This window comes from Vigna unguiculata, chromosome 5 (assembly GCF_004118075.2).
Source record: "Vigna unguiculata cultivar IT97K-499-35 chromosome 5, ASM411807v1, whole genome shotgun sequence".
Classification (NCBI taxonomy): domain Eukaryota; kingdom Viridiplantae; phylum Streptophyta; class Magnoliopsida; order Fabales; family Fabaceae; genus Vigna; species Vigna unguiculata.
Window position 1 is genome coordinate 11,305,868 of NC_040283.1, and position 15,354 is coordinate 11,321,221.

The 15,354-nt window shown below is 28.5% G+C and overlaps 1 protein-coding gene and 1 long non-coding RNA gene across 4 annotated transcripts; one reads left to right on the forward strand and one right to left on the reverse strand.

Moving 5' to 3' along the window:
* Window positions 1–6,615: 6,615 nt before the first annotated feature.
* LOC114183302 lies at window positions 6,616–11,763 on the forward strand. 3 transcript variants are annotated; one of them, XR_003604340.1, is made up of 6 exons: window positions 6,616–6,825; window positions 8,565–8,706; window positions 9,132–9,183; window positions 9,461–9,574; window positions 10,092–11,307; window positions 11,473–11,763. It is a non-coding gene; the product is annotated as an uncharacterized LOC114183302 (long non-coding RNA). The 3 variants fall into 3 exon arrangements; XR_003604339.1 differs by having other exon boundaries at window positions 11,479–11,762; XR_003604338.1 differs by lacking the exon at window positions 11,473–11,763 and having other exon boundaries at window positions 10,092–11,429.
* LOC114183301 (laccase-24-like) lies at window positions 9,581–10,758 on the reverse strand. The gene is made up of 2 exons (XM_028070272.1): window positions 10,377–10,758; window positions 9,581–10,199 (listed from the first exon to the last, which is right to left on the reverse strand). Exons 1-2 carry the CDS (start codon window positions 10,756–10,758, stop codon window positions 10,024–10,026), a joined length of 558 nt encoding a protein of 185 aa, XP_027926073.1. The 3' UTR covers window positions 9,581–10,023.
* Window positions 11,764–15,354: the final 3,591 nt, after the last annotated feature.

The following is a 15,354-nucleotide window of genomic DNA, read 5'->3' on the forward strand; positions in this document are numbered from 1 at the left end:
GCCTTTCTTAGTTTGTAATTTTATATATGTAGTTTTCATTTATTTAATAGGTAGTTTTATAATTAAAAAATAGTTAAGTTTTTAAAAAATGATCAAATGATTAAATTTAATCAAATAATCACTTGAAAAGTAGAATTGATAAAATAGTTATTTTAATTTAAAGAAATGATATTTAGAGGGTACAATTTAAAAAATAAAATAAAATCATTATTCTTATTATAAAATTAAAACATTTTTTTACTTTATTATAAATAAATTTTATTTATTTTGAAGATAATTTTATAATTAAAAAATAGTTTAGTTTAAAAAAAACACTCAAATAAAAAAACAGTTGAATTTTAAAAAAACAATCATTTAAAAAGTAAATTGATAAAATAATTATTTTAATTTAAAAAAAATATTTATTTAAAGGATAAAATTGAAAATAAATATAGATAAAAAAGTGAATATAATATATATATATATATATATATATATATATATATATATATATATATATATATATATATGAATTTTAGCATTTATTGTGTAAAAATATCCTATTTTTAAAAACTATTAATATTTATAAATTTCTTATCATATGATTATGGACACATAACAGAAAATGTTGTAATAAAAATGATTATGGTGTATTTACAATGATAATATTTTAAAATTATGTTTAATATTTTATGCGTTGACATCATACGCGACTGAATTATTTGCAATGAATAAAACAACAGTTACATAAGTCCATTGTTCATCCATGAGCAGAAGACTTTTGACTCCATCATACCATTCACCTGTTATAAAATTCAAAGAATGTTTAAAAAAATCACTGAGTTCACCTACCAAAAACAAGTTGCAAGTTCAACTCTAACCACGCATTATACCAAAAATCTCTAACCATCTTCTCAATTATTTGTATTCACTCTACCACCACACCTTCACGTGCCTGGCCTCGGCATCTACCAAAACGTAACTCACTAGTAATCTGCATCATTTTAAAATACATAATTATTTGTCAACATACAAATTTATAAAAATTATATATAGATTTAAAATAAGTCATGAAACTAAACATTTATAGTTTTTAATAAATTTTAACAAATAATATAAAAAATGTTTAGAAATGCGTTTTTTTATCTTTATTTAAAAAAAAAAAAAACATGAGTTGTTGATCCTTTCAAGAACAATCCTAATCTTTGCTGGTTTATATTAAACCCGGTAAACCGTTTACTTTATTGGTACAAACTACACTAGACTACTACCAACCTGTCATAAAATTTATTAAATTATTCCCGTCGACGCAACCAAAAAATAATATTAAACTTCTTATTGAATTATTATTTTTGTTTTCATAAGAAAACAGATATCCATGTGAGGATTAAATATCTCTAATTTCAATCTCCAATATACGTATTACGGTTCCCCTTGATTAAATTTGTTTCAAGAACTTGCTTGTATATTTTTAATGATTGATTACTATATGGTTGTGATTATTATTGTAGAGTATGCTTAAATATTGAGGTTTTTATATCTTATTATCTTACTTATTTAGTGAATGGTGTGTAAATTGTAATTTAAAAAAATGATTAAATTTAGTTATTATAAAATTAATTTTAGTTTTATTAAAAAACATTTTATTTTATTTTTCTTATTTTTCCATCAAAAAGCTTTTGATAATTGATTCATAACAGTCACCGTGTGTGTAAGGAATTTATCTAATTTTCGGAAATATTCTAGAACCTGACGAAAATAGATAAAAAATGGTCGAGGTATCAATATTTTATAATGAATGCGTCATTTAAACGACATAGTTATGTTGTAAAGAGCCAAAGGAAGCTTCAAGACCAGAATTATTTCAATGTATTATGTATTACTTTGACAAGTGTCATACACAAATTATTATGCATAAAAAACCAAATAGTGTGGAAATATTTTAATAACTGGAAATCAATGCCATGCTGCAACTGCATAATTGTAAACGTACCCACCAACACGAAGATAAATTGTAAACATCTACGTACGTATCAGTCACTATCAGACGGAGTTATCAAGTTTAAGAGTTTTTTTATATATATAAAAAGTGATATTATATTTTCAATTAAAATATTTTTAACTATTTTACACAAGCCTAGTTTTAAAATAATACAAGGGAGATATAATAAGGAAAGAAAATTAAGCAATAGATGTGATATGGTGAGAGATGTTTATACAGAAAGAGATAGGAAGAAACAGGAAGAAACATACAAGTTAGACTGAGTTGTATGAAAATAAAATAGGTATTTAATAAAACTCTTCAAAGCATTGTAATTATCTTTGTAGAAGAAGATTATATTAAGATCTGTTTCATTTGATATGAATTAAAAAAAAAATTCTAAGCATATCATTAAATCAAGATTCATGTGGACGGTCGATTTGTATTAAATTTACCAATGACAACTGTATCTCACTTACAATTATTAGTATTATTAGTCCTATATGAAAACTTAAATACTTAAAGTCTTGAGCCTTAAATAGTTTTTTTTTTATCTGTTTAATAGTTTTATCTTATTTCCAAAACAAAATTATACTTTCACACATGAAAAAAAAACATTCACTTAACAATTTTATTTTAAAGATATAATAATAAATATTAATAGCCAAAAATTGCAACTACCAGAATGAGGCTGGCAGGATTAGATGAAGATGTGTGATTCGATAAGATCGGGTGAAGAAGAGAGGGAAGTGAAGGTGAGTTGAGGGTCACTAACACAAAATGGACTTTTAACCTATGATATTTTAAGTTTTTGACATTTTTTGAAGTTTTAAAATCATAATTGGTGATGTTAAATTGACGTTTATCATCTAAACAAATGTCAATTAACGTCTATTCAATTTATAATAGACGTTAATTGATGTTTGTTGTAAGGATAACAAACGTCAATTTATGAGTTTATTTTTTAAAATAATTTTGTCAATAGTTTCCTTCACTGAAACTATGGAAAATTAATATGCAATACAAGATACATCAAAATTGTTTTCCAGAATGAGTATCTCAAATATAGTTGTAAAGTATAAAAAAATCAGTGAGAAATACTACGAAAATAAAAAAACATACCTTAAACAGTGAATTTTTAAAAATTTCTAACAACTTTCATTTTTTGAGCGTCTATATCCGAGGTTTGTAGTAAAAGTTATGATCTTTTGAAGTTTTTCACCACCACAACTCTAAATCTGAGATTAATATGTAATTTGTAAACACAGGCTATTTTACAAAACCCTAAAAGTGGGGAAGAAGAAGAAGAAAAAACAACCTTTGCGAAATCCAATAAGAGAGAATGAAAACCTGAGCTCAAACAACCACCACAATATTAAGATGGAGTGAAATGGGATGAAGATGAAGCTCCATGGGTTGAAGACGAAGCTTCACTGCTAGGAGACCTTTCGTGCAAACAAGAAAGAGCAAGAATAATAAAGAGATTTCGTCCAAATGGTCTCACACAGTTTCTTTTATGTTTTTAAAACGAGTTGACATTTGTACAGATGGGACTAATGTCAATTGACATTTGTTGTAGAGGGGCTTGATGTCAATTGACGTATGTTTCAAGAGGGTCGCGTCAATTGACGTTTGTCACAGAAGGACCGATGTCATTTGAAGTTTGTTAAAGAGGGGGTCGACGTCAATTGACATTTGTTAAAGAGGGGGCCAACGTCAAATTCGATTTAGAGGTTTGTTACAATGAGGGCTGACGTCATTTTTGTGATTTTAGTTACAAAATTGTCACCGATCATTTATTACGTTGGTTTTTTAAAATTCTGACGTCAAATGGGAGACGTTATAAGGGTTTTATGTGTTAGTGGGTGTTGGACCGAGAAGAAGCATGGAAGAAGAACCCCTAAACACCCTCTGTTTTTGTGTTTACAAATAACAAAAAAATAACTTCCTATACCGATTATAACCAGAAGTAGTATAGAAAGTCTTCTCCAACATTACAAAAGTGTCACTGCATCACTTTCTATATCGGTTCTAGGTCTAACCAGTATAGAAAATGTATGTATTTTTTATCGAGGTGTCATCGTTCCAACTTTCTATACATGTTCTAGCTCCAACCGGTATAAAAACTATTACATTGTTTACAATTGTGTCGCTGCACCATTTTGTATACCTGGTGGATTATAATTGTCATAAAAAGTTGCTATAAAAAGTGTTTTTGCACTAGTGTCTATTTTTTTTAAAAAGAAGACTTAATTGAGTCCTTATTTTTGTAAAAAAGATTCAATGTTGTCACTTTTGTTAAATTAATGTTAATGTCATTTGGATGTGCCATTTGTTTATGCCATGTGTCAAAGTATGGATCATCTTCTACTTGGAAGTGACATATGTCAAAAGTAGAATGAATTCTAAGGTAGAAGGTGACCTAAATTTTGACACTTAACACTTCCAACTGATGTTAACATCAATTTAAGAAAAGGGTCACATTGAGTTTTTTTACAAAACTAGGAACTCAATTCAGTAAAAAACAAATAAAAGGATTAAAACGAATAAAAGGCTTGTAGAGACCAACTTACTAAGTAAACCTAAGTTATATAAAAATTGTACGACGTCTTCATCTTCGACCATAAAAAAAAAGGAAAAGAAAATTGTAGTAGATAAAGGAGATAAGGAGAAGAGTGTGGATTAAGGAGATGAAGAGAAGAGTGTGGATGAAGGTGATAAGTTTGATGAAAGAGATGAGTGTGATAAAATTTATATAGATAACGAGAAAAAAAAATGTGAATGAAGATATTTTCCTTCTTTAAATCTTTGAAATAAAAGTAATTTACAATTCTATTCATTATCTTGAAGATACACAAATTTATAACATATAAATTAGTGTTAACTTAGTCTAGACTAACTTAAATAAATATAAATATTAAAAAGAAATAAAATTAACTTCGATTAGACTAGCACTAATACAAATATTTTTAATTATTAAAAAAGATTGAAAATAAATAATGTTGCCTAAAGTTAACTAAGTTGACTATATTAGTATTTAACATTAATCATCAATTTAGTCGTCACTAATTCGATAGAGAAAAAAATATAAGAAAAAAATTAATGAAATAAAAAGATTATTTAAACTAAATAAAATGAGTAATAAATTAGTATTAATATTTTTATTTATTATTAATATTATTTTTTAATTATTTATTATTATTGTAACTAGCGATATTAAATCTAATGTTTCAGCATTACGTTTTTTAATTATTTAATTATTTATTATTATTATTATTATTATTATTGTTTTAAATCTACGTGATATTATATTAGTAGTCGATGATAATATAATGTTATTAAGTTAATGTATAAAATAAAATTAGATTATTAAAATTTAAACATAAAGTGAAATATATCAGAAAAGTTTGAAAGAATAACTTTTGATAAATAGAGAGAAAGAGAAAAAATAGAGATACACAATTTTATAAAAAAGCTTGTAAAAGTAACGATCAATTTTCAAAAATTTAATAATTATATTTTAAAAGGTAAAACTGATATTTTGAAATGTGGACAGAAAAGAAGGAATCATCTTTATGTATTGTTATAGATTAAATCTAAATGCGGTTTAAAGTGTATGGATCAGAGTGTTTCAAATACTTTTTTTTAATATATTTAGGCTTAAATACCTTTTTGGTCCCAATTTTCACGAATTTTGTTTCGTTTGATCCTCATTTTTTTTAAAATGTTCAAAATGGTCCTAATTTTTGTAATTTGTGGTCAATGTAGTCATTTTTGCATGCGCTGTTTAAATCGTTAACGGAAGGTGAAAAGTATTTGTCAGGTGTCACTCCGTGTTTTTTTTATATATTTTTTTTAATTTTAGAAGTTTTGTCCACGTGTTAAGTCAGCATTGTAACACGTGGCTTATATTCAATTTGGTCCTAATTTTCGTTAATTTTGTTTAATTTAGTCCCAATTTTCGTAAATTTTGTTCAAATCAGTCCTAATTTTGCCCCTCTCCAAATTGACCAAATTTAATTTCTATATAAATGTTGTATTGAATCATTTAAAAAATAATGAAGAATTTCCCTTCTAATTTTAAAATTAATGAAGAATTTTTTCTTTAAACTAACTTTAACCCTATATTTTACATGTACAAAAAATCAAACATATATGATAATTTCCCTCCAAAAATATAGTTAGGTTTGGTATAAAATAATAAAAGAAATATTTAAAATAAATGTGAATTTTAATAAAAATAAAATTTTCGATATACAATTTATATAAAAAATAAATTTGGTTATTTTGGATAAAGACAAAATTGGACTGAATTGAATAAAAATCACAAAAATTGAGACTAAATTGAACAAAATTAATGAAATTAGGACCAAATTGAATATAAACCACGAGATACTATTACGTGTAACAAGACTGACTTGACACGTGAACAACATTTTTAAAATTTTAAAAATTCAACAATTAAAAAAATCACAAAATAGCACGTGATAATTACTATTCACCTTTCATTAATAATTTAAACGGTATCTAAAAAAACAAATTACAAAAATTAAAACCATTTTAAATATTTTAAAAAAATAAAGACTAAATAAACTTAAAAACTATTTAAGCCATATATTTTTGATAGATCATAAATGCTATGCGCACACATGTGACCCAATTAATACTAAATCTGCGCATTCCAACGTAACTACGAGACTCAAGACCCGCGAAACAACCTGAATTAAAAAACGTAAAAGTCAGAAACTCCTTCCAACTCAAATTCCACATTCGCTCACATGTTTCATTCACAGAAACATAATGCTGTGAAGAAACAAGGTTTTAACGAAATTGGAGGTGAAAGGACCGTGCAACATCAGATTCAGGTATTTTTCAACCCTAATTTTTGGGATGTTTTGGATGAAAATGGGATAGAAAACAATTTTAGGGTTTAGTAGGGTGACAATCGAAAATGTTATTTCATGTGTGTCTAGGTATTTTTTTGGATGCGTTGTTCCTATTCTATGTGCTATGTGCTGGACAAATCATATAAAGATAAAAGAAAATTAAAAAAAAAGGATTTATTGCAACACAATAATGATAATCATGAAAATTTATACTCTGAAGACAAAAATAAAAGATCATCATAAAACAGCCGGGTCAAGTTGAGAGTCTATTCAGTCGCATCTCGCGATTCCGAAATCTCATTGTTGCTGCGACAGGGAAGATTCTCAGATTGCTTGAGTTGTAATTTGAAAATTTTATTTGCCTTGTATTCTGCGCCAATGCTTATGTCAGTGGAATTATAATTGTTCTGTCTTGGATGTAATAGCTCCTATATGTTCCACTGGATTTATTGATCTTATTTGGATTTGTCATGGATTTGTCTCAGAAGAATGTTTCTTTCCAATAAATGGATTTTATCCAGATTCTCGAGCTCAAACAGGAGAAAGAGGTGAAAAAAAAATTTGTTTTCAATGTCACATTTTGGAAGAAAACGTAGTATGTTAGGAAGTCAATAGATCCCATAATGCTAGTACTTAAAAAAAGTTTATAGTGGTGTGAGCTTGTCAGTGCCATGTATATAACGATATGTACAAGGCAAAACTTGCAACCAAATTTGTTCATGGTGATGATGCACGTAAATATCAACCCTTCTGGAAGGTGATAGATTGTCATTGGAACTCTCTGTTCTGTCACCCTCTTTACTTGGCTTGGATGCGTACGTCTTAACTGTCAATTGTGTTGAAAATGTGATGTTTTTTTCTTTCTATCATACATTAAGAAACTCATTGGTTGCTCTGCTTGTTCTTATGTGTTATAAACCTTTATTGTTGTTTAGTAGATTAACCTACCTTACATAACACATTGTAAATGAATGTCCTATGAAAACCTGAGCAAACAACATTTGTGACATATATGAGAGGAGAGAGACAGACAGACGAAGCAAAAAGAAAGTCTTAATTGTTAAGCAGACGATAAATATATTACCATCCCTTAGCACATGAATGTCCTGGGAAAATCTCAGCCATTCCTTATCCTGATGCATACAAATTTTTTCTCAAATTCCAATGCCATCAAGCAAGTCATGTTTTTAAGATTACTATGTGCATTGAAATGATTTTCACCAGCATCTTCGGGTTAGAAATGATTTCAAATTGTAGAAGATGAAATTACAATAGTAAGAAATGAAGTCGTGGAGAACTGTTGTTCACATGCATGAGGCTTTTAATCAGGGGAAGTAAGCTTTTTTATGGAAATTCGTTCTCTCATATGTTCTAGTCTCGCATAAGGATACACTTTCTTTGCACTTGCATTCAAACCTGCTTGACTGCTGCATTTTTTCACCAAATAATGAGTATAGTTATGTTTGGGCATGACATTTAAGTAAACATGTTATGGATATGGAATTAAAGCGAAAAAGATAGTCAAGTTCAGAAAGCACATACTCCTCAAGGATGAATGCCTAACCCTATGGAATTCAACCATAATATTTTGGTTACAGAAAGAAATATCATATATCCTGTTAAGTTTCATTTATATATTCTTTTAAATCTCAAATTTCTTTAAGATAAGATATCTCCATTCCACTCTGCTAATGTTTTCTCATAATTCCAATCCACAGATGCCTGCAGGGAGCCTGAAGTGCAGACATAGACACTATTCCAATGTTCATAGACTGTTTTATCCTAGGAGTACTCCGATGGAAATCATGCTTGGATTGCCAGTTTTTGCATATGGCTTTGGAAACCCATAGCAGGTGAAAGGTATACCTATATTTATGTAGTTAAATAGTTAAAAACATATTTATATTTATGTAATGTAATATTTTTTAGATTTTTTTTTCTAAAAGAATGTGCTCCTTATTTTTATTTAGTTCATAGAAGAAAATAAAAATAAATGTTGTTAAGTGAAAAGATTCCGAACATATAGTACTATGCAACTTGCAAGTGTTATATATAGATATAGTCTTTCTCTTTAAAACATAATTATGCAGTAAAATCCATTGCTATGCAGTAAAATCCACTGCTTGCCATGACCACGTTTCTGAAAACAAAAACACGTGCAAGTTAATTTGTTTTTATCCTATAAATTTTAATTGTTTTTAGGTGAAGTTTACTTCCCTGTTTACTGTGTATGATCTTGAATGAGATATTTGTTTTTTAACAACTTTTTGTTGTATGTGGGTCAGGGTTCCAAGACATAAAAAATGGAAGCTTATCGTGAGAAATCTTCCTTTCAAGGTTTGAGGCACAAAATTAAAAAAACTTGAAATAAATATTTTTGGATATCTTGACCTCTGATTAGTTGACTAAACAGGGATGCATGTAAAGCATACTTGAAATAAGAGATATGTTTTCATCTGTTAGATTTGTTGGATTTGTGTGGAACGTATTTATTCCACAAAAGTCAGACACAGGGTAAATTTATTAGCCAAATGTATGAACAGTTACCAAGTATTTATTTTATTTGCCTAGTATTTTTGTTCTGAAATAACTAAGCTTCATGTTTCTTTTTCAGGGCATTCAAAAGTTGAACGGATCAAATTAGCAAAACGAGTCATAGCTGTTGATTGGGGTGATCCGAATAAGATATTTAGTAGCGATATTAAGGATACTTGTGCATCAGAGAAAGGTAATTTTTATCTTCAGGGAAAATGGAGCTTTCATCTGCCACTCTTATTATCTATATTTGACATTGAATTAAATCATGCAATTTTTTTTTTATATTTTGTCTAGATATTATTCATCTATATTTGAAAATATTATTTTGTTTCTTGCCCTGTATTGCTTAATAGTACTCTTATATTAAGTTATTTGAAAATCTCTTTTATTATCAATTATTTAATACTACTAATTTATGAAGTATAAATATTATTATTTGAAAAACTTCTTGTCAGATCAGCAGTACTATTAAATATTATTAAATGTCGGTTATAACATTATTTCCATTTGAAATTCTTAAAGATTGCTAATACAATTTATTTTTGTTAGCAAGATTCGATTTGGTTTTGCACATTCAACGATATTACATTAACGTAAGATACACTCACGTCACAACTAGAAAATGAGAGAGAGATGGTGTCAATTCTTTTTATCAAATATTTGTAAGTTCAATCCAGAACTTGGATAACATTTAGGCAGATCAGCAGGTGGTGGAGGGACTGAAGTTGAAGGCGTTGGTCCATTCTCAACCTCAAAAGTCATTGCTAGTCCCCACGGAACATGATCTTCCATATGGTAATGCATCAGCCAAACCTCTGTAAGTAAACCAACTCATTAGAGTATGTCACCGTATATAGTCTAATTCGTATATACAGCCATATCTGAACAATGTTACTTTAATTTTTACTTGCATGATATTTAGTTTAGTTTATTTGATTTGAAAGTTTATGAATGTCAAATAACAAGTAACTGAAACAACCGAGAGTCAATACCTGGATTATCTGCTCGGAATCTAATAACAGCCCATCCTTCCTGAGGCACACCAACAGTGTTACGTAATTGCGGATTCACCAAATTAAACTTGGCTCTATCCGTGTCGTTGTTAAAATTTCCGAACCCTTGAGCCAAAACGTGAAAGTTATAACCATGAAGGTGCATAGGGTGGTTTTGCCCCTCAAGAAACACTGTATTCTGAAACACAATCTCTATAGTTGAATTGAAATTGAGTTTCTTCGCCTTGGTTGATTTTGGAGCAAATAGAAAGCTCTTATTATAAGCATTGTCCAGTTTGGTGAAGTCAAACATAAGTGGAGGCTTGTCAGGGAAATCTGTAGTGTACACTCCACTCACATTGTTGTAGAACGCTTCCGACATAGACATCCTTAAACCCGCGGGGATCTCAAACGACTCGTTGTTCATACTAGCAGAAATCCTTTGACCAAATATGCCAGCACACGTGTTATTGGAAGCATTCTTGGAATCACACAGTTCTAGGTTAAGCGCAATGGTAACCAACATGTGTTCATCAACTTTAAGTGGCATCGGAACCCAGTGTGGGGCCCCCACCTTGCTCCTCACGTTGCCGTAGAATTTAAAAGCCGTTTCTGTGTCGTTGAATGGTGGTAGAATTGTCATTGTGGGCTTTGATGATGTTGGCGCATTGTCGTAAATGACTGTACCACGAACTATGTTCCTGTCGAAGCGAGGGATATTAGTAACGTAAGGAGAGGCTACCATGTAGTACGAACCGATGGGTTGGTTCGCTGTGAATAACACGTCAGCACTCTGACCAGGGACAATAACGATGATGTCGGTATCGTAGTGTTCGGTGTATGAGGCATCGACGGCAACAACTGTGAAGTTGTGATTTGCAATCTTAAAGAAAAGGTCGTAATTGAGTGCAGCGTTGATCATTTGAAGCATGTACGTCTTTCCTTGCTTGACTTTCATCTTGAATGTCTCTGCATTATATTCAAAAGATCAATTTGAATTTTTGTTGCACATTTAGAGACTATAATAATAATTTTGTTGTTTCAAAAATTAAATTTACTTATCATGTATTTATGTGCGTAATAATCACTTTTTTAGCTGTAGTTAATGAAGCCAACGTACCATCTTCAGTACAGTTGAGAAGATCGCTGGTCAAACCATTGATTGTAAAGGCATAAGATGTGTTTGGGTCACCACCAGTAGCCAGTGCTTTGGCTGGAATATCCTCAACATTAGAATTATACAAATCTCCTGCATTTAAATTAAAAAATAATAATTATGAACAGAATTACGATATTTGATGTATTGCAGAATATAAGATGGTGTATGAGCTAGATTTCCATGGTAGATAAAGAAAATGTGTTATATATAAAGGTAAAAGAAAATTTTCAAAACACAATAACAAACTAACGAAAGTTCTTATAGCAGTCTTGTTAAGGATATGTATATAAAAGAAATGAAATTAGAACGTACTTAATATAATAGGAACATGTTTGTACGGTTTAGGAAACGGAGATTGGCCTGAACGAGGGTGAATGATGAAAGCACCATGAACAGTTGCGCGTAGATATGTTGCATGAGCATGCCACCATAGTGTTCCTTCTTGTTGTGTTATGTTGAATTTGTAAGTGTATTTACTTTTTGTAGGAATTGGACACTGAGTTACATATTCAGGACCATCTGCCCAATTACTAAATCACTGAAACACTCCATGCCTGCACATTTACTTCCAAATTTCAACCTCAAAGATGCATTATTTGTTTATCAAATAAAAAAATTTCTCTTAATTTTCGATGTGTGTTTGCTAAAGTATGAATTGTTTACCAACGAAGAGTGATATCGTATGGTCCCTCGTTGAGAACATGGACAATTACAGTGTCTCCTTCAGTCACATTTATGGTTGGTCCAGGGAAAAGTCCATTCGTCGTGACAATCACTTGCTCTTTGCAAAAGCGTTTGATGATCGTGTTCTGAATCTGAAATACATGAAATTGCCATAACATAAACATTCGTCTTAGATTCATAATGTGATATTTTGACAATTAAATTATTAAATTTTAACAATTTTTTTATAATTTAAGGTGACATTTTTTATTTGATTTTGAAATACAAAATAATGAAAAAATAAAAATAAAATATTTAAAAAATAACGTCTTAAATTGTAAGAGAAAAATGTTGAAATTTAAATGTTAAAAAATCATTTTGATACAAAGTTATAAGTTCCACAATGAAACTAAAGGCATGTATAGATCTTTTGAATATTTTATGCCTCTATCAAATATGAGAAAAGTTTACTCTGAAAGTTTGTTCAACAATGGCTGCTGAAGCCAGGGAAGAAGCTAGAAGAGCAAGAGCACATGCAAGCCAAAACGCCAATAACTTCATGTTTAAGAAGAGAAATCAGAAGACAATGAGAGTATCTATAAAAATGTGTCAAAACAATAAATACCACACATGGATTTTGATGATGCGCGTAAGGTATAAGAAATGTGGTATATTATGCATGTTTGAAATGTGTGTATACATGAATGCTGTGCGTTGACTTTTAAGCATACGATCCTATAGTATTAAATCATCAATTTAATCAAATTATGAATGAAGACAATATATATATATATATATATATATATATATATATATATATATATATATATTTACATTTTTATTTTTTTTATTATTTAAGATTCTTTTTTAAAATTATCCATCTTTTATCAAATTTGTCATCTTGTTCTTTTTTCTTTTTCTTTTTGAACTTTTCATTATGAGAATCTTAATTTTTTTTAATTTTTAATATGTCTTCTTCTTTTTTTCTTTAAATTTAGAATAATGGAAATCTTGTCATATCGTCTTTCGATCAAACATATTATATAGGGGTTGAATTGACTATTTTCTTCTTCATAATCAGTCATTGATGTCATTGATTTTGTTTGATTACTTGTTCAAATTTCTTCATACTCGTTGCTATTGCTAATTCTTCTATTAAAAGTCGATATATATATATATATATATATATATATATATATATATATATATATATATATATATATATTAATTATATACACACACGGTGATATGCTCTACATTACCACGCAATTACTTCTTCAATTGAAACTAGTTCTCAGGCCATGCAAGTTTATTATATCATAAAATCGAATCAAAGCCAACCCAGTGTGCTTTATTGACGTACACATATCTCCAAGTGCATTAAATAGCAAAGTAAAGGCCACATATTATGATATATAAAACATGCATTAATTGAATATAAGTGAAAAATGTATGTAATAAATTCTCACCGAGAGTTTGAAGAGTTGATGAGAGTAGTTAGCCAAACTATTGAAGCAATAAGGATGAGAAAACAAACAACCACCAACAGATTTAACCATAACTTAACTCACTTGCCTCGAAACGTGAGTGAAAAGAGGAAGGGAGAAAAAGTGAGAGTGTGTGAGAGAGAAAAAGACTTTTACTTTTAATTAATAAGTTATATTTATTGATTTTTTTTAAAAATTTTATATATTATATTTTTATTTTAAAATGAAAGCTGATATATCTATAAATTACTCTTTTAATTTTTGTATTAATAAATTAATTAATTCATTTAAATTTCATTGATAAAAATAATTTTAATTATACAAAAACATTTATTCCAAATTTTCTTTCTTCTGGTATATAATTTGTTTCACCATTACTTATTGATATTTTATTATTCTTTTAATTTTTGTTTTAATTAATTAATTCATCCATTTCAATTTTATTGATAAAATAATTTTAATTATAGAAAAATATTTATTTTAAATCTTTTTTCTTTTATAGTGTAGAACTTTTATCACCATTAATTATTCATAGTTTATTATTCTTTTAATAACTTTTTAATTAATTAATTAATTCATTTAAATTTTACTGATAATAATAATTTTAATTATAAAAAAACATTTATCCCATATTTTGTTTTTTTATAGTATAAAATTTTTGTTAATATTAATTATTGATATTTAATTACTCCTTTAATTTTAGTGATAATTAATTAATTATTTAATTTAAATTTATTAATAAAAGTAATTTTAATTATAGGAAAATATGTATTTCAATTTTTTTTCTTTTATATTATAAGATTTTTCTCACCAATAATTATTGATATTTTATTACTCTTGTAATTTTTGTGTTAATTAATTAATATATTTATTTAAATTTTAGTGATAAAAATAATTTTAATTATAAAAAAAATATTTATTCTAAATTTCCTTTCTTTTATGGTGTAAGATTTTTTCCATCATTAATTATTGATATTTGATTACTTTTTTTAATTTGAGTTAATTAATTACTTAATTCATTTATAGCAAAAATTGTATTCCATTTATTTAAATTTTAATTAATTCATTCAATCAGAATTAATTATTGATTTAAGATTATAGAAAAACATAACATTTGCAAAACTAAATAATAATAATAATAAAATTTTAATGATGTGGGAAAAGAGAAACTAAGCCGCATGCTAACCCAATACAAAGATTCATTACATAAAAAATCCTAATTATTTTTACTTCTCTCCAAACCTTGATTCAGATGTTTATTTCACCTTTTCGTGAGCTCTTTCCTTCATGAGTGTCGTTACCGAATCTTGTGACCATGCTTATCGTCACGCCTTCGTCGTTCGTTATCGACAACATCAAACATTAGGGAAGCCCCTCAGTCACCTTGCGAATGCCCAGTTTACCTCTTCTTCCACAACGCGAGAGCTTCTTCTTCTTGTGGATCTCGCCTCCTCCACCAATGCCTCTATGATGTGATCGGAAGCATCGTCAGGTGGCCACGCTGTTGTCTTCCTCACCCTTGTGCAAATGTTTGTTCCCCAATTTGTTTCTCTCTCCGGCAAACATCAGCCACGTCGTTGATGTCTTCTCTATTCTCCGTTTGATGAATCTCTTAGTGCTTTATTTTTTGTATGTGTTTTGTTTCTGTATAGTAATGAAGATTAATGAA